This window comes from Primulina tabacum, chromosome 11, assembly GCF_025594145.1.
Source record: "Primulina tabacum isolate GXHZ01 chromosome 11, ASM2559414v2, whole genome shotgun sequence".
Lineage (NCBI taxonomy): Eukaryota > Viridiplantae > Streptophyta > Magnoliopsida > Lamiales > Gesneriaceae > Primulina > Primulina tabacum.
The window spans coordinates 11,852,518-11,873,614 of NC_134560.1; the positions used below are offsets into that span (position 1 = coordinate 11,852,518).

General features: G+C 33.3%; 1 protein-coding gene across 2 annotated transcripts; it reads right to left on the reverse strand.

Moving 5' to 3' along the window:
- Positions 1-19,272: 19,272 nt before the first annotated feature.
- Positions 19,273-20,762, reverse strand: LOC142519302 (uncharacterized). 2 transcript variants are annotated; one of them, XM_075622269.1, is made up of 3 exons: positions 20,611-20,762; positions 20,094-20,209; positions 19,273-19,939 (listed from the first exon to the last, which is right to left on the reverse strand). In XM_075622269.1, exons 1-3 carry the CDS (start codon positions 20,737-20,739, stop codon positions 19,492-19,494), a joined length of 693 nt encoding a protein of 230 aa, XP_075478384.1. In that variant the 5' UTR covers positions 20,740-20,762; the 3' UTR covers positions 19,273-19,491. The 2 variants fall into 2 exon arrangements, 1 of the variants encoding a protein (XP_075478384.1); XR_012813752.1 differs by having other exon boundaries at positions 19,801-19,939; positions 20,043-20,209.
- Positions 20,763-21,097: the final 335 nt, after the last annotated feature.

A 21,097-nucleotide genomic window follows, 5' to 3' on the forward strand; every position in this document is an offset into this window, starting at 1 on the left:
TTCTCTTTTTGAAAAAGTTCTCCAGGTTCATGAAAAAGAATCACCGAGCTTACAAAAATCCTAATCGGAACTTCAAGAAGGATTCACCACCTAGTGATATGGCGTGCTTCAACTGTGGAAAGATTGGTCACTTTATTGCTGATTGTCAAAAGCCCAAGAAAGATGACCAGAAGAAGAACGAATACAAAAGGAATGACAAGAAGTTCAGAAGAGACCGCAAAGCGATGATTGCTGAAGAAAGCAAGTCTAAATGGGCGGATTCCAGGTCTGAGTCATCTGACTCAGAGAGTCATTCCAGTGAAAGTGATGCTGAAATGATAAAATGTCTTATGGCAGATGTTGAACCAAACTCGACATCTGAAAAGGTATTTGACTTTGACTCTGATGAATTTACACGAACTGATTTGATTAAAGCACTGCATGACATGGTGGAAGAGTACTCGAGACTTTCTCAATTATTCGAGGAAGTTAAGACTGAAAATCAAAACTTAAAAGATCAAGTCAATAAGTTCACTTGTTTACAAGAGAATAGCTGCAATGATTTAAAAGTTGAGATAAGTAAGTTGAGAACTGAGAATGAAAGAGTAAATGCAGATTACCAGACAATGAGATCTGAAAATCAGAAGATGTTTGTTCTGGTAAATGCATGGAATAAGTCTTCTGTTTCATTATAAAAGATGCAAGAATTGCATAAGCAATCCGGAGATAGGAGTGGTCTCGGATTCAGCAATAATGAAAGCACTTCTGAAACCAGTACTCAGCCAGATCTGGATACAAGCAAAGCAAAATACATTCGTTTTGTTAAATCCAGTGTGGTATATGAACCAGAAGTACCAACTGTTCAAGTTGAAAGAAATGTAAATCAGACGAACAAAAGAAAGCATTATGGTCTGGGCTATGTTGAACCTAAGGAGAAAGTTCACCAGAATGCTGGATCCAGTAGAGGATTCAACTCAGGAGGACAACCTCCTATAAAGGTTAAAAACTACCAGTACTATAATTCTAGACCTGTTCAGAAGAGATACAGACCAGACAACACAAATAGAAGGGAAAAACAACATCCCAATATGCATACTGTTAGAAATAACAGATCCTCTGCTGCACACACCTCTATGGATACCCGAAGTACAAAATCGCCAAAAATTATACAAATTTGGGTTCCTAAGGGACTAATAAGGCTTGGACCCAAGTAGATTGGGTAACATATACTAAAATTTGTGTTTGCAGGAACAGGTGAAGAAAGCTAAAGTAAGCAACTCCACATGGTATCTGGACAGTGGATGCTCCAGACACATGACTGAACAGAAAATCTGCTATCAGAAGTAATGAGTTGTACTGGACCAAAGATAACTTTTGGGGACAACTCAAAAGGTAAAACCGTGGGTAAGGGTAAGATTATCCATGGTAACATAACTGTCAATGATGCACTACTGGTTGAGAATCTCTGTTATAATTTGATTATCATTAGTCAACTGTGTGATAATGGCTATTCTGTAGCTTTTCAGAAGCACATATTCACAGTTAAAGATTCTGCTGAGTCTACTGTATTAACTGGAAAGAGGGAAGGTAACACCTACAAAGTCTTATGGAACTTAGATCATGTTACTGTTCCTACATGTTTAGTTGCTTCTCTTACTGATAAGCATTGGCTCTGGCACAAGAGATTGAATCACCTGAATTTCAAATCAATCAATAATCTCAAGAAGCAGAACATAGTTGATGGTTTGCCTGATATTAATTTCGTTAAGAATCATGTCTGTTCTGCATGTCAGCTTGGGAAACAGATCAGATCCAGCTTCAAGAACAAAGGTAGTAAATCTACTTCAAGGTGTTTGAAATTACTGCATATGGACTTATTTGGTCCAATCCCTATCATGAGCTTAGGGGGAATGAAATACACCCTTATTGTTATTGATGATTTTTCTAGATTCACTTGGGTAATATTTCTTGCTGGAAAAGATCAAACCAGTAACCTCCTGATCAAGCTTCTGAAAAAGATTCAAAATGAAAAATTGTCTTCTATTATTAAAATCAGAAGTGATCGGGGTACTGAGTTCACTAACAAAATTCTTGAGTTGTACTTAGATGAACAGGGCATTCATCATGAATATTTAGCTGCAAGAACGCCTCAACAGAACGGAGTAGCTGAGAGGAGAAACAAAACTCTTAAAGAAGCTACTAGAACAATGCTAGCAGATGCAGATATCTCTTAGCGCTTTTGGGCAGAAGCAATCAACACTGTATGTTACACACAAAACAGAACAATGATCAATAAAAGGCATAATCAGACTCCTTATGAGATATGAAAAGGGAGTAAGCCTAATGTATCTTATTTCCATGTGTTTGGTTGCAAATGCTTTGTGCTCAACAACGGTAAAAACTACTTATATGCATTTGTTTCAAAATCAGATGCTGGACTTTTTCTCGGTTATTCAGCAGTAAGCAAAGCTTTCAGAATCTTCAACAATAGAACTCTCAATGTTGAAGAATCTGTTCATGTTGTTTTCGATGAAGACATCAGTGCTCCTGAAATTTCTAATATGTCAAATTTGAGTAACAGGTTATACAGGATTCATTTGGAACCAGATAGTGAAGAAGATACAGAACCAAGTATCAAAGACATTCAAAATCCAGAACCAGACATTCCCATAGTAGAACCAGAAGTACAAACATTAGATTTACCAGTACCAGCAGCTGACACTCCAGAACCTGCTACTGGTTCAGCTGAGATCAATCCAAATATATCAAAACAGGAAGAAATCCCTTTAAACCCTTTTATTTGGAGAAAATCACATCCTCCATCTTTGGTTATTGGAAATCCAGCAGCACCTTTGAGAACCAGAAGGCAAATGATTAATGAATATATGCATGCTGCTTTTATTTCTCAGGATGAACTAAAGAAAATTGAAGAAGCTCTTCTGGATCCAAGTTGGATTGAAGCTATGCAAGAAGAACTGAATCAATTCAAAAGGAACGAAGTTTGGTTTCTAGTATATATATATATGAGTTCAAGAAAAACATGCTCTGATACTACTTTTGCAGCATATCCTCGTCTTTTTAAGAGACATTCTTGCCAACTAAAAATATCGGGTAATATGCAATGATTGCTCAAATGTACTTTATAAAGTTGAGCTGATATGTAAACTGATAGATTTGATTGCGCGAGCATTATTATTTAGAAATCAGTATGAGGGTTGTGCTTCTAATACGGTCCGATTAGATTCTTGAATGCAACCAGAACTGAAACAGCTTGACTTTGTTCGGCTTGAATTCTTATTGTCCAGCTAGAAATATGCGCAAATAGCAAGTAGATCCTAAACAACTCGATATTGTTTGTTATCATCAATACTTAGGTATTTTCAAACTAAAAGGTTTCAAACCCACAAATTGTGTGGAATAAAACTTTTGTAGATCATCGTCATACTCATGCCAAGTATTTCTCTTAAATTCGAAGAAAATAAGTGTTTGTGACAAATTTTATTCGACGTCTTTAGTGTTTTTTTTTGTGTAAAAATTTTATATTATTGGATATTTATGATTTAAAATAAAATTTATAGTTTATAAAAGAACTTTAATTTTGTTAAAAAATTGTGCTTTTTAACATATTTTTATGGTCAACCAAACGATACACAGCTTTTTGACACTTTCTCTCTAAATAAAGTTTTTTTTCATGATTCGGCCTTTTTAGGGACGTGACCGACACATATCATGTCTACCGTTAGTTTAACAATTAAATCAACAGAGAGTAAATGATTTTTCTGGATATGTTTAGTTATAGTTGGATTATGGGTTCTTGTTCATTGGTTGTATTTTTTTACCTTGTCATTGAGATTTATTTTAGAATTAGTGTTTCGATTTTGACAATTAGAGGTTTTTAGAATTTTCTTTTTTGTGGAAAATTTGAGTAGTAAATTAAGCAACTGATGTTGATTGAAGTCCTCCATTTTTTTGGTTTCAGGTTGAATAGAACTTTTGATTCCTTAAAATGGCGATCCATCTTTCAATAGATCTCTTATGAGACGATCTCACGAATCTTTATCTGTAAGACGGGTCAACTCTACCGATATTCACGATAAAAAGTAATAATCTTAGCACAAAGAGTAATATTTTTTCATAAATGACCCAAATAAGAGATTTGTCTTACAAAATACGACTCGTGATATCGTCTCACACAAATTTTTGCCTTTACATATAGCTTATCTTATATTATATATTAAAGTTTCATACCGAGATAAAATAGCGTCGTTGTCTTTTCTTTATATCCTTAAAATACATTTATTCTTATAACAATTTCTTAAATATTAAATTCTTTATTCATTAAAATCACATCAACCACATGATCGTAGCGGACTCGGGATTTTTATTTAAAAAAAAAAATGAATATAAGACATTTTTAAAAAATAAAACTTCAAAGATTAGGAAAATTTTAATTCATATTTAATAATTCAAAATTTAATTTATATATTTTTTAAAACAAGATTAGTTTGTATATACGAGCATCTTTTAAAATATCACATCAGCCGTCCTCCACACACTATTTCAGGTATCGAGAAACCTACGTTAAATGCTTATATCAACGTGAACATCTTCTCGAAAATAAAAAAAATAACCTAACAAGTCAGACAACTCGCCTGCCATCTGCGCGAGCGCCTCTCTACATATATATATTATATTGTAAAAGCATGCAACACGTGAAAAAAATAGTATATCTAATGATTTTGTCAATAGTCATTTGCACTATTTAGTATAGGATTTTGTATCAACATATTGCAATTTTTTAAGCCAAACAAAACTCTCCAAATCATCTATTTAAAAATTAAACTCTAAAAAACATTATTATAATATTCTCAACCTTTTGTTTATCTCTAATTGTCGTCACCCTTGTGATTGATGTGTCATAATCATCGTCTTATTGTGGGACAAGCCATGATTCAAATCTTGGTTATAGTTAGCGGTCTCAATTCGAGTAGATCATGTCGGGTCCACAAATATAACTATTTAAAAATTATGCAATTTGAACCATACCTAAGATCGAGTCAACTAGAAAACTCACAACCCAAACCCGACTAACCCGACTCAACCCAATCAACTCGACACAACTTGATTTTGATTTTTAAATTTTTTTTTAAAAATTAAATAAAATTTTAAATTTATAAATATAATTGTAGAAAATTAAAATTTATTTACTAAATCAATACAATTGTTTAAAAATAAAAATATACAAAATAAATAATAAATTATGAAAATTTATGATATAAATATACAATTAATATTTTTCAAACATAAAATATATAAAAAATTATACAATATTTATTAATTATATTTAAAAAAAATTAATATTTCCGGGTCAACTCGGGTTGATTCAAACCCAACCCGAATACGATAATTTTTTTGGGTCAGATATTGGGTCCAGTTCGATCTGACTTGAACGCAAAAAATTCAAACTCAAACCTGATTTTTTTCAGGTTGAACTATTTTGGGATGACGAGTTGGGTCCGATTTTGACATCCCTAAACATTAATAATTAAATTAGTTTTGATCTCTAGTGAAAAGTTATATTTTTAGTATAAAAAATAATATATTTTATGGGTGTTACAAAATTGTCTGTTGTTCAATCTTAGAGTTTTTGTGTATAAAAGTTATTTAAACTTATTCTCTTTGTCACCGCGTATATTTATTTTATAGCAAATCATTAGATAATTCTGTACGCACAATTTTTTTTATAATTAACACATTTGAAAATCATCATTTTACACCCAAAAAAAATATTATATTTTGAAAATTTAGAATATTCATTCATTCCGATGATTCCCAGCTAAATTCTGACAAATCGAGCATTGTATATAATTTGAAATCTGAGAAGGGTCGATTAAAAATATTAATTCAAATTCGAAAAAAATATTTAAACTCTCTGAAAAAATATTTAGCGAATAATGAGATTGAAACAATTAAGAAATTGAGTCAGTAGTAGTGGAATTGATGGCCCTCGATGTGAAATTTCTTATCTTTTGTCGTTTAAAATTTTCCAATTGATAATAATGAGTAGTTCTCTTGACAGTTTCATGAATCTTTATCTGTGAGATTGGTCAACCCTACCGATATGCATAATAAAAAATAATAATCTTAGCATAAAAAGTAATATTTTGTCATGGATGACCCAAATAAGAAATTTGTCTCACAAAATACGACCCGTGAGATCGTCTCACACAATTTTTTGTCGATAATAATTAGTCCATTTTTTGGGATCAATTTTACTATTATTAATATTCTAAAAAAATAATATTATTAAATGATGCTCAATTTCTTGGTTATGCTTACATAAAATCTATAAATTTTAATACATATTTATCGGTTCAAGTAAAGGAAACAAAACCATCATCAACTATTTTTCATCACATAAAAATTATCAGTCGGAACAATCAAAATTTGAACAACATTAACGATTATATACTCTATTAAAACAATATAAATTATATTTGTATATTTTTTTAAACTATTTAAAATTTTCTTTTTTATTTTATGTTTGTGAAAATTATTTTAGAAACAACTGGTTGGAAAAGTTGCTTTGAATACAAATCAAAAGTTCGACTGGAATAGTAGGTATAAAGTAAATTATTTTAGTAAATGGCGAGCGATCGGAAAAAAGAAGTGAAGTTAGTGAATTTGAGATGGATTTTAATTTGGAGGATATAAAATTAATGAAATAAATGAACAATAATGCTGTTGAGTGATATAATTTTGATTTACCAATAAAAAAAACTTTAGACACGAAATTGAAGCAGTACTTAAAAGTCGTAGGCCCCAAAGTCTTTATTTCTCTTTTAATTAGATAATGACATATTCCATAACATTTTTTAAAAATATAATAACCCAAAAAAAAATCGAAAATTTGAGTCTTGGTCAACTTAAACTCGGTTGATATATTCCACACCGTGTTGAATACTACTATAAATTAACAATGTCTTTACACAGACAAATCCATCACAATGTATTAAGATTCCAACAAATTACACTTAACTTTCTTCAATTCTTCCAAGAATTTGTATCCCTCCAAAGATTTCAATCATGGGTTTTCTCGCATTTTTTTTTTTTTTGATTTCTGGAAAAATAAACTTTTTAATGGTGCATCAATTTTCTGAAAAATTTTCTTGTGTTGTTAGAAATAAATTATTCAATATGATTTAAAACCATACGATTTAGAAAGCCTGACTCTAATACCACTGTTAGATCTCGATTTTCTACACGCCCAAACGCAGCGGAAGTTTAAAAATTTTGTTTATTTTGACAATCAAAATATGTTTTGCTTTGGACGCTCGTATGATTTAAACATAAACATTCATAGGGAGTTTAAAAGTTATACCTTTGGTGAATAAATCACTGGACACCAACTGATCTGGTATTACAGATCTAGCTCTTGATGAATCCCTACGAACTTTCTTCAAGAGACTCCTTTCCTTTCTTATAATCAGGTCAACGACTGGATTGTTTGATCCTCTTCCAAATTGCACTAGAAATATTGGAAGAGATTTAACCTAGAAGAAAATTATTTGAGAGACGGCTCAAAATCTTTTCAAAGATGGAGGTGGCCGATTTTTTCTTCTTTGGAGGAGGTGGTCTCGAAAATTGGGTTGTGATGGTGGCCAGGGTTTTGACTTCTCAATCCCTATATATAATTAACCCATGACTTAATTACATAATTAACATTAATGGACTTGATTTAATTAATTGAGCTAGTCCAACTAATTTAATTAATTTAATCAAGGTCCATTAAAACTTTAATTATTTATTATGTTGGACTTGTACTCCTACAAGCCCATTAAACATATTACCCACCATATTTAATTTATTAATTAATCAACTCAACTTTTGAGCATAATAAATTAAATACATTATAAATTCAACATTTGAATTTATTATTTAAATTATAAATTCAACTGCTTGAATTTTCATCACCTCCAAAATTTAATATTTAATAAACCCAACATTTGAGTTTAATAAATTAAATTATCAAATTTTATAAATTCAACTCCTTGAATTTATTCTCTCAAAATTTAATTATCATAAATTCAACTCCTTTAATTTAATATATAATATAAATTCAAAGTTCAGGGATACAGCTAGCCGTGAGTTTACAACTTTTTGTGATTCAGGACATAATCCTTTATTTGGGCTTACCCTAGTTAGCCCCTTTCTTTTCATCAACACCTTGATCAAGAATGTCAGAACTCATTTCTGATTGCACCATCGGATCATGGTAAGAGCGTCTAGTAGCATCGCCCCATGATCCCCTATGTATCACTGATAGTGCCTGCAAGAACCAGTCGATTATGATTAACGTACAGTACGGTCCTTTCATCTCATATATCTCGATTGAATCTGCAACCATTGGTTCATCGAGGGTTGCATATTAATTCGATCATAATGTGATAACTATAATAGTGGCATCGCGTGTACTATTGGAGAACTCGTAATCTAACGTACATCTTATACTCTGGCCAGAGATTCCATGCATTATTATTATATCAAATCACATAGGATATCCACACCCGCAGGTGAGCGGTGAATCCCCGACTACAATGCACTGGCTCCTATATGTGTTGCAACTGTACCCAACGTCGCCACCTGATGATTCTCCTGGAGCCGGTAAACGAGTCAAAGCACAGCCTTAGCATATAGAGCCTCAGTGTTGTCCCGGGTCGTAAGGACTAATGGTGTACAATCATAACCATGGACTTATCCTCTCGATGAATGATAACCACTTGGAAAGTCCGAGGGAGGGTTGTTCGGTATAATCATCATATGACTACCCATCTGCATGTTTGGATATCTCCATGCCCTTACCAAGAAATGCAGTACACAACATCACAGATGCTAGTCTCGAGCTCAAGCGACCTTTATCCCTAGTTTTAGGCGACTGAATCGACTAGAAACGAATTTAGAATATGCAGTGTTTATAAATGAGTTTCAACATCGAATAACGATTCATTTAATTAAAGCATAATCAAGGACTTTATCTATGCTGTTTGTATGGGTATACAGATAAAGTATAACAAGACCATAAAAAGTTAAATTATATTAAAATAAAGATTGTTTATTACACTTGAGTCAATAAATTCCCTAGCCAAAAGTTGGCTTGCAGTACATCTTCTCTAATACAACATTCTTGCCTCTTATTTATCCTGGAATTGTTTCGACAGATTTAAATGCTACATTTTGCTTTCCCCAATCATTGATGAATGTTGATGTCCAAGGGAAAGTCGTGTTATGTGACGATGGAGGCGGGATCGGAAGAATTGCTAAAGGAAGGGCCGTGAGTAACGTCGGTGGGGCTGCCATGATTCTAGTCAACCAGCAGGCGCAAGGCTACTTCATCTATTCCGAATCGCACGTTAAGGTTATGTGTGTAGATTCGAGTTGAGTTTGCTTATAATCGAAGTGTGCATTCTACTACAAATTATTTGCCATTTGAGATTGTGTATGGTTTTAATCCTTTAACTCCGTTGGATTTGATGTCTTTACCTGTGAGTGAAAGGTTAAATATGGATGGCAAGAAGAAAGCTGAATTTTTTAGGAGTTTGCATGAAAAGGTCAAGCCTAATATTGAGAAGAAGAACGCACAATACACAAAGCAAGCCAACAAGGGGAAGAAGAAGGTGGTCTTTGAGAAGGGTGATTGGGTGTGGCTACACTTGAGGAAGGAAAGCTATTACCTAGGGGCGATGGACCATTTCAAGTTCTAGAAAGGATCAATGACAACGCCTACAAACTCGATCTACCAGGTGAGTACAACGTGAGTTCCACTTTTAATGTTAGTGACTTGTCGTTGTTTGATGTAGGTGATGAACAAGATTTTGAGGACAAATCCTTTTCAAGAACGGGAGGATGATGCGAACACGGGCGGTCAAGCTCCAAGGAAAGTATGGGATCCGTTAGAGTTGCCAGAGGGACCAATCACGAGGGAGCGTCTGAAGAAGTTCAAAGAAGCAGTGAATGGGCTTATGAGCTATCAAGGAGGGCTTACGTGCAAGAAGCAAAGTGCCGAAGGGTTCGTGATGCATGGGAGTGAGTTCGGGAACCAAAGGAATATTATTCAAGCATACTTTGAAGGACCGAGGCTACATGGACCCGAGCACGGACCTGTACACGGGGTCCGTGTATATCACACCCAAGAATGAAGAAATCCGAGTCTACACGGACCCGAGCACGGACCTGTACACGGGGTCCGTGTCCTAAGTTTTCCGTAAAGGCCGAGTCTACACGAACACCCTTCCGGACCTATACACGGAGTCTGTGTCCCTTCGCAGATTTGGTGCAGAATTTTCCTTAGATAGAGTTTTCTTTATTTGGGCAAGTAGATTTGATATCCTTGAGTATGTAAACAATATTTGGAACCAAAATTTACACATTATTCAGATTATTATTGATAGTTTATCAAACTTTTGAGATTTTTCTCTCAAGTTTCAAAGCTCTTGCTTTGTTCTTCAAAATCAAACTTATCAAAGTTTTACTTTGTGGCATTTGTCGATCGTTCTTACGCGGATTGTCAAAGACGAGTTCTTTGAAGGTTCGTTCTAATTTCGATTGTTTTCATCGTGATTCTTTATTACTAAACCTCGTAGTTTAGGGATGAAAATCACATCATACTTGATTCAAAGGATCGGGACAACACAACACGATCCTTGTTCGTATTTGAATTGAGGGCGCGATTCAATTTTTAATCGTGTTTGCTTTTCATTCGCACGAGGGTTCACATCACTATTAAAGAAAATTGTATCTCTTCATCACAAGAAAAAGTAAAAGCTATAATTTTTTTGCGTCGACATCTTGATGAAGGTTTAAAATGTGAATATCTTATTGAAAAAGTTCTCATGGCTCTGTGGAAAGGACTAAAGAAAGATTTGAACATATAAGGGAAGTTATACTTCCGACCCGCGATGAATGAAATATGTTGAGATTCCAAGATTTTAAGAAAGTCAGTGATTACAATTCAGCGATGTATCGAATAATCCCGCAATTAAAATTTTGTGACATGAAGTTACGGAATCAGAAATGCTTGAAAAAATATTTTCCACATTTCACACATCAAATATAACTCTACAGCAACAATATAGAGTGCGTGGATTTGCGAGATATTCTGAACTTATCGCCTGTCTACTTGTGGCGGAAAAGAACAACGAGCTGCTAATGATAAATCATTAGTCCCGACCTACTAGATCAATATCATTTCTAAAAGTAAATGCTGTAAGTAAAAATGAATTTAAACATGGAAACCAAAATCAAATTCAGAGAAAAGGTTTTGGTCGAGGTTGAGGTCGTGGTCGTGGTCGTGGACATGGACGTGGAAGTGGTCGTGGTCGTGGTCGTGGCCGTGGTTTTGAAAACAATCAAGATAGTTATTTTTATAACTCATCTCAAAAGGACGTCATGAACCACCCACTGAAAAGGCATCATGAGAACATGAGTGGTAATGAAAATCACTCAAAACGATTTGAAAGTTCTTGTTTTAGATGCGGCACTCCAGGACATTGGTCTCGTTTTTGTCGAGCCCCAGAGCGCCTTTAAAAACTCTATAAAGAATCGATAAAAAAGAAAGAAAAAGAGATCAACTTCACTGAGCATAGTGACCGTTTGAGTGATTCAACTCATTTTGATGCTGCAGATTTTCTGAATGATTTCTATGGAAATGAACAATATGCTGGTGGAATAGAAACAGAAAATATTGATGCTGCAGATTTTCTTAACTATTTCTCTGAAAACGAACAATATATTGGTGGAATGTAAATGTAAAATAATTTATTTTATATGTACTCATATAATAATGTTTTATTGTACAATTATGATATGTGTTATAATTTTAAAAACATTACATATGTATTTTCAGTAATTTTTTAATTGCATATTTTTTTTGAAGTTCAAACATGGAAACTGCTATGAATAAAACTAAACAAGGAACTAATTCCATGGAAGTTTGCATACCTAATAGTGGTACAACGCACACTATTCTCCGAGATAAAAGATATTTCTTGGAACTAAAACCAACAAAAACAATGGTGAATACAATATCAGGTCATGTAGACTAGATAAAAGGTTGTGGTAAAGCACAATTTTTGTTACCTAATGGTACAAAATTTTTGATAAATGATGCTTTGTATTCACCACAATCGAAAAGAAATTTGTTGAGTTTTAATGACATATATTCTCATGGGTATGATACTCAGACAATAAATGAAAGAAATGAAAAATATATGTGTCTTACCACATATAAATAAGGAAATAAATATGTAGTTGAAAAACTACCAATACTCCCTACTGGATTGCATTATACACATATAAGTCATATTGAATCAAACATGATAGTTGATAATTCTTCAATACTGATCAATTGGCATGATCGATTAGGACATCCTGGTTCAACAATGATGTGAAGAATTATAGAAAATACACATGGTCATCCGCTGAAAGACCAGAAGATCTTTCAAAATAATAAGTTTCAATGCAAAGCATGTTCTCTTGGAAAACTTATTATAAGACAATCACCAGCTAAAATCCAAAATGAATCACATATGTTTCTCGAACGTATTCAGTGTGATATTTGTGGTCCAATTCATCCAACTTGTGGACCATTTAGATATTTTATGATATTGATCGATGACTCCAGCAGATGGTCACATGTATGTTTATCATCAACTTAGAATGTGGCATTTGCAAGATTACTTGCTCCGGAATCAATTTTCCGATCATACAATCAAGAAAATTAGACTTGATAATGCTGGTGAATTTACTTCCCAGACTTTCAATGATTATTGTATGTCAATGAGAATCACTGTTGAGCATCATGTTGCTCATGTACATACACAAAATGGATTAGCTGAATCATTGATTAAACGTCTACAACTGATTGCTAGATCAATGATTATGAAAACAAAACTCCTTGTTTCTATATGGGGACATGCAATTTTACATGCTGCTGCATTAATTCGCATCTGACCAAGTGCATATCATAAATACTCTCCATTGCAGCTTGCATTTGGTAAAGAACCAGACACTTCTCATCTGAAAATTTTTGGATGTATGGTATATCTGCCTATTGCACCGCCTCAACGAACAAAAATGAGACCACAAAGAAAGATCAGAATTTATATCGGTTATGATAGCCCATCAATCATTCGATATCTTGAACCTCAGACAGGCGACGTGTTTACATCACATTTTGCTTATTGTCATTTTAATGAGGAAATATTCTCAATGTTAGGGGTAGAAAAGAAAAATATCGAAAAAGAAATTACATAGTATACATCATTATTGTTAAATCTAGATCCAAGAACTAAACAATGTGAAAAAGATGTACAGCAAATTGTGCACTTGCAAAGAATAGCAAATCAGATACCAAATGCATTTACAGACACAAAAGAGGTAACTAAATCATATATACATGTTGTACATGCCCCTGCTCGAATTGAAATTCCAAAGAAACAAATTGAAGACGCCCATGATGTCATTAAACGGTTGAAGCGTGGAAGGCCAATCGGTTCCAAGGATAAAAATCCTCGAAAAAGAAAAAGCATAGAGAAACGCGATGATCACAAAATAGAGAATGATATTCCAGCAGAAATACATGATGATGAAAACGTTCCGTCTGAACCACAAACTGATGAGAATCGTGAAATCTCTATCAATTATGTTAATACTGGAAAAATATGAAACCGAAAATATATAAAAGAAATTGATGAAATATTTTCTTACAATGTGGCATTTGACATCATAAATGACAATGAAGATCATGAATCAAAATCATTTGGTGAATGTAAAAATCGACAGAACTGGATAAAATGGAAAAACGACATCCATGTTGAATTGGATTCGCTAAATAAATGTAACGTTTTAAGGTCTATAGTCCTTACACCTACACCCGAAGGTGTAAAACCTGTTGGATACAAATGGGTCTTTATTCGAAAGCGAAATGAGAAAAATGAAATAGTAATATATAAAGCTCGACTTGTTGCACAAGATTTTTCTCAAATGCCTGGAATTGATTATGAAGAAACGTATTCTCCTGTTATGGATGCAATTACGTTTCGATATTTGATTAGTTTGTCGATATCTGAAAATTTAAAAATGTGTATTATGGATGTTGTCACAGCTTACTTATGCGGATAGCTCGATAGTAATATATATATATATATATATGAAAATCCCTGAATGATTTAAGATGCCTGAAGCACAAAGTTCAAAACCCAGAGAATGTTATTCTGTGAAATTACAAAGATAATTATATGGGTTAAAACAATCAGGCCAAATGTGGTATAATTGGCTAAGTGAACATTTAATGAAAAAGGGATATGCAAACAATTCAATATGCCCTTGCGTTTTCATTAAGAAAACAACATCCGGATGCGTAATTATTACTGTATATGTTGATGATTTAAACATCATTGGAACGAATAAGGAAATTCAAGAAGTTTTGTCGTACTTGAAAAAAGAATTTGAAATGAAGGACCTTGAAAAAACAAAGTATCATCTGTGGTTTCAAATTGAACACAGAGAATGTGGAATATTTGTTCACCAGTCAAATTATACAGAAAAGATCCTTAAACATTTTAATATGGATAAATCAAATCCTTTAAGTACTCCAATGGTTGTTAGATCATTAAACATAGAAAAGGATCCATTCCGTCCATGTGAAGATGATGAATTTATTCTTGTTCCAGAAGTACTATATCTAAGTGCTATCGGTGCCCTTATGTATCTTGCATATTGTACAAGACTTGATATAGATTTTGCTGTAAATTTATTGGCGAGATTTATCTCATATTCAACAAAAAGACACTGGAACGGAATTAAACATATATTCCGTTATCTACGAGGATCGATAGACTTGGGATTTTCGTATTCAAAAGATACCAATCAAAGCATAATTGGTTATGCTGATGCTGGATATTTATCTGATCCACACAAGGCACGTTCCAAAATCGAATATGTATTTACTCGTGGAGGCAATGCAATTTCTTGGCATTCACAGAAACAAACACTTGTAATAATCACGCCGAGATTATTACACTACATGAAGCCGTGAATGTGTGTGAATAAAATCAATGACCGAACATATCCAAACCTCATGCGGATTATCATTCGACAAGAAGCCCCTGACATTATATGAAGATAATGTTGTATGTGTTGCTCGAATGAGAGAAAGATACATAAAAAGCGACATAACTAAACATATTCTCCCTAAGTTCTTCGCATTCACACAAGAGCTTGAGAAGAATAAAGATATTGATATTCGTTACATTCAATCAAGTAAAAACTCATCAGATCTCTTCACAAAGGCACTTCCTACGAAAATATTCAGAAAACATATGTATAATATTGGGATGCGCAATCTACGAAATTTGTGAAGAATCGTTCGTGTTAACATGAGGTGGAGTTTACGTGACTGTACTCTTTTTCTCTTACTATGGTTTTTATCCCAATGAGTTTTTCCTAGTAAGGTTTTTAACGAGACAATATAAAACACGTAATAAAGACAATCATTGCAGGGAAAATTGGTTAAATAACCTCGATCAAATCTTTTTTTTTAAGAAAATGACCTCCTCAAGTGTATTTGAAATATATTTGAGGAGATCATTTTCTCAAAAAAATAGTTGACCGAGGTTAAAAAATAAAATACCCCCATTGCATCATAACAAAGGGGAATGTGGAAAAATAATAATCATGTTGAAAAAATAATAGTTGATATATTTGAATGTTGAAAAATAAGAGTTGATATATTTGAATATTGAAAATAAGAGTTTTAAATATTGAAAATTAGTGTGTGATGATGTATGTAATGATGAATTTATTTTTGGATTATTTCCAAAGAAATTCTATTACATCGTGATGAATTTATTTTTGGATTATTTCCAAAGAAATTCTATAATAAGTCTCTCAATGTGTGAAAAAAACACAATTGAATAGGGAGAAAATTTATAAAGTCTGTAGTTTGGTAAATTTTGAGAGTTTGAGATTTACTTGTTACCGTAAATTTTTATTTTTAACAATTTATAATTTATAAAAGAAATTAAAATTGTGCTTTTTCACTTTTTTTTATGGTCAAACAAACGATAGACAGCTTTTTTCACACTCTTTCTCGAAATAAAGTTTTTAATGCTTCGGCCTTTTTAGGACATTGGGTGTGGTTGGTTCATAAATACAATTTTCACTGTTAAATTAGAATATAAAAATATTATTCTAACATTTTTTAATATTTTGAGATTTAATTCCAAAATTAAATACGGGTTGGTTGATAAATACAATTGAATTCTCTCGTCTTTCACTGTTAAATTACATTATTAAAAAATTACTTTAACATTTTGAGATTTAATTCCAAAATTAATTACTTTTCTTAATCTATTATTATTAGTATGATTATTATTATTATTATTATTATAATATATATATATATATATATATATATATATTTAACACCAAGAGAAGGGTGTTGATATTATAATATTCTAAACATCAATAATTAGATTAATTTTTGATATATTTTTAAAAAATACATTATTTTAAAATTATCTATTATCTACTATTACTGTAAAAAATTATTAAGAGATAATATACATTTATATTATAAAATTATTTTGAACTAATTTTACTTTGTTACCCACTTATATTGATGTTATATAAATAAATCATTAATAATTATGCGCACTCATTAAAATTACTAAATAAAAAATATTTTGTAAAATAAATAACGTATATATAATTAAATGAAATTCGATACCAATCAAAATATACATTTAGCCACAGAAAGGGGAGTGGAAAGAAATGCAACTGGAATAATTTATAAACTGACAAACTTTATTATTTGTAAATATGTAATTAAACAAGGTGTGGAGTGGAAAGGCATGAAACTACTGAATAATATATAAACTTACAAATTTTATTATATATACATGTACTTTCTTTTTTGATTAGATTCTCCGCATATGTTTGAGACCGAATATATTTGATTTCTAAAAAAGATCACTGATCCCTTAACTTTTACTTTTATACATCGTCATCGTCGTCGTCGTCGCTGCTGCTCTGTCCTTTCTTCTTCTTCTTCTCGTCTACTTTCTTCGCACGACAGAAACAATATAATAAGCCACCAATTATCAAAATTCCTAGCGCAACAGGGAGAGCGAAATAGAGCAACATAAAATATAAAAAATCCATTTGTCTATACTTTAGTTGTAATTAGAACTCGATATGATTATATTGTTTGAATTAGAGAAGAGGGATTTGTGCATTTTATAGACGATGATCGCCGCAGAAAATATGCATGGCGTGCATCCTTATTTATTCTCATAAATGTTACATATTCCGCTAATCATTATTTCATATATATATATTTTTTTAGTACTCTTACATGATCGCATTAAATTCATATATCATGCTTGTAATATTTTAATTTGATTTCAAGAATAATCTTCTTACATTGTGCATTGAAATGAGAAATGACGAGGGGTTTGTTAAAAATCCGAACAAAACCAGGAGTGAAAAGAAACTCCACGTACGATATAGGACTAACATCTTCGGTAAAACAGTAATACAAAATAAATTATATTTAGAAAAAAGAAGCAAATTCAATTACAAGAAATCAAGTTATTGTAATTAAAGAATCATATTCGGTTAAGTTTTTAACGAAGTCTATTATATTATATAATTTGTTAAAGGCATTCTCGACCCTATAACAAATTGACAATCACTCACAAATTTGTCGCATTTCTCCTCATAAAACCACATGCTCCTATAATCTCCTCGACCAAACGCCAAGTTTGCATTCACAAATTCACCCCCCAACCACCCATATCCTTCCTTCCTCACAAACGAGCAAAAGATTTGTTACGGTCGTATTCTTCGTCTTGTTTTACTTTAGATATATGAGTATATATATAGCATATGTCAGCATCTGGATCATACCGATCCGACACAATCCCTTGACGTCTAAATTTGGCTTACTTTATATATGAATATATAAGTATACGTAGCATAAGTCAGCATCTGGGTAATAGTAATATGACACAATCCTTTGATGTCTAAGTTTGGCAAGTATAGATATTTGTTAATCCCATTCCAAAAAATCGAGAATTTGATCGGAAAAATTGAAGAAATGAGTTGGGAAATCGATGTAGAAACGGGATGGAGCTAGGACTTTGGAAGGAATTGGAGAGAAGGTGACGCGGCAGAGGCAGTCAGAGGAATTCTTTTTGAAAAATATATGTTGCGTGGACGCCGCTGCCATAGTTGTGTGCAGCATAACAAATATAATGGCAGGGCGATCCGAGGTGGGTTTACTAACCCCATGACTCGCCCCGGGCCTAACACGTCCTGAACAGGGAAGTTTTAAACCCTGCATGTTGCCATCGCTAGTAAATCGATTTATTCTTTGTGAACTTGTAAGCTTGTAATATGCTAAAAGTAAATGAATGCAATGGCTGGAACTGGTAGAAGCAAAGAAGAAGAGATGTGATGTCTGGAAAAATAAATATAACAGAAATACCTTGTTGCAGGAGCTTCTTGGATGCCTATTGCTTGATTAGAGTTGCCCCTACTGCTTTAATTCATATATCCTATGAAATATCAAGGTAAAAAACAAAATTTGGTTGTACAAAACTTCAGGGAGTCGAGGAATAGAACTACACTGAAAGGTAACTACCGAAGTTTCTCGACATTCAAACTAATGTTGGTTTTAATGTTTGGCATCATTCGGGTATCAGATCAAATAACAAGCACCAACTCGACCAGTGCCTTTAATTTTCATTCAAATTGATGTCCAGATTTCTTTGCACAGTATTTTGCACTTAGGAAAGGTACAAGATGGAAATTTTTAACATGGAAAAATAACCAAAATAATGAAATATCTACCAGCTTAAATGTTCTAACCAAGCCACTATACTCAGAAATACACGAATGCACACAAATATGCGTGTACACAAACTATTACATCAATAAACCAAGACGTCATTAGATGGAGGTATGCTAACAGCTAGAGGAAGGAGTATGTTTCTCAGCCGATAAATACAAGACAAAAGATGACCAAATCGGTATCCATCAAATAATGATTATGTAGCAAATAATCATTAGCATAGAAAATTCATGTCACGCCAAAAAAACAATAATTGAAGTTTAAAAACCATCGTATAAAGACCAGCTCTATTAATTACTTTGGTCAGTGGTAAATATCACAAGAACAATGGTAGTGCGTACTTACTATGAATTCCAAAAATAATTCCTCAACATTTGTCCTGTGACATTAGATTATGGTAGACATGGAGATCTCCCATGTGATTACCATGGGTTCAGCAAACACTTGGATTCATGATCATATACATGAACTATTGAACATTGCCTCATCTTGTAAAGAATTAGGGATATCAATGGATAAAAAACTTTATGCTGCATGTGGTTCATCAACCGAATCCTGGAGGCACCTCAGGATCTTCATCAGTAGCACCCGCTGAAGTGCTATGCCCAAGGAAGGATGAAAATCCTGGGGGATTGTTCGGCTTCTTCCAAATCGTCCGATTGCAAATTTTTGTACCTAACTTCCTTCATTCCTTTCCTTTTACGAGAAGAGGGATGTGAACCAATTTTGTTATGTCGATCGATATTGTTCATCTCGTTACTTCGGTGCAGATCATTCAAACTAAATCCTGGCGGTTCGTTAGGCTCTCTATCCAACAGAGAGCCATCAATCTCACCAGCAGAACTTTTAGTATCCAGATTATCCTTAATATCACTCCTGATTGGACCAGAATTCATGCTAGAAGATGTCTCGACATTGTCATCTCTTCGCGGATTTAATATTTTCTCATATACTGACTGTACAGTTTCTGTTATTTCAGTTTTCATGCCATCCGCAGATCTAATTATATTCCAGAGACCATCTGAAACTTGGCTCATGAGTTTGTCCCTAAAGCAACGAGACAGTATCCCATGAATTTTTTTGATACAACAGCTCTGTACTAACTCAAGACCTTAAAAAAACAAATCAACATTTCATGCATCATATTCACCTACGTTAGCTTCACAAATTTCCTCCTCTGATCAAGTGTAAACAATCATACCCGATTTCTCTGTGTATCGCATCTGAGAGCTGCCGCGGTTTCATATTTTCTGTACCTGGACTATTAAGCGCAGCCGACTGCCTCACAAGGGATATGATATTTCCTCGCAACTCCTCCTAAAGTGGCATTCAACAAAAAGGTGTGAAACTAGAGTGAAGTTAAAGGCCAAAAAAAAGTACTAAAATTCAATCTCAACTACACTCATCGATGGTATCCAGAAAATTTTCTGGTTAACCCCCAAAATTGTCAGCATCAGAATAAGGAGGTGCTTTTTCCCCTATGACCTATGTAAACTTGTGCAGTGCCGCATTATCCAGAAGCATAATCACATGGTTTCCAGAACGTCGATATATATCGAAAGAAAAAATTTAAATTTTCAGAAACGCTAGAACATTTCCGGAATCTTAGGCTCCCATATATTAACCAATTTCAAATCACAAACCCTAATCAAACATTCTCAACCTAATTAACATATATATCATCATAATCCTCCTATTTATGAAAAGCATACACTCACGTTTTCCTTGAATTTACGGATGATCTTGACACGAAGACGATCGAAATCCCCATCGTCCTTCAGCTTCGAAATCACTTCTTCAGCTCTTATGCCTCCTCCGCCTCCATTCTGCATTGCTGTTCGATTCATGACCTTCGGTGTCCGTTCAAATTATCACGATGGGTTGGGATGTGGGACGAATCGGGTTTTCGATTGGGCTTTCTTTTGGGCTGATTGAGATGCAAATGGGCTTCACGAATCGGGTTTTCGATTGGGCTTTATTTTGGGCTGGTGGAGATTAAATGGGCTTCACTTTCTCATAATGGGCTCCCTTTTATTGAAAATGAATTTGGTAACCTTTATCCAGAATAAAGCTTGTTACTTTATTTTTTATTTTCACAATTATGAATGTACATGTTTACACTTGTTCAAAAAATATTTCTTCTATGCTAAAATCGAAGAGTTATCTTGTTTGATTTTCAGGAGAATACCAATTAATGCACCAGGA

Coding starts and splice junctions, on each gene's coding strand:
- LOC142519302 (XM_075622269.1), bottom strand. CDS start 20,739: ATGAATCGAACAGCAATGCAGAATGGAGGCGGAGGAGGCATAAGAGCT. Junction 20,210..20,610: donor TCCGTAAATTCAAGGAAAAC/GTGAGTGTATGC, acceptor ATGCCACTTTAG/GAGGAGTTGCGAGGAAATAT. Junction 19,940..20,093: donor GCGATACACAGAGAAATCGG/GTATGATTGTTT, acceptor TCGTTGCTTTAG/GGACAAACTCATGAGCCAAG.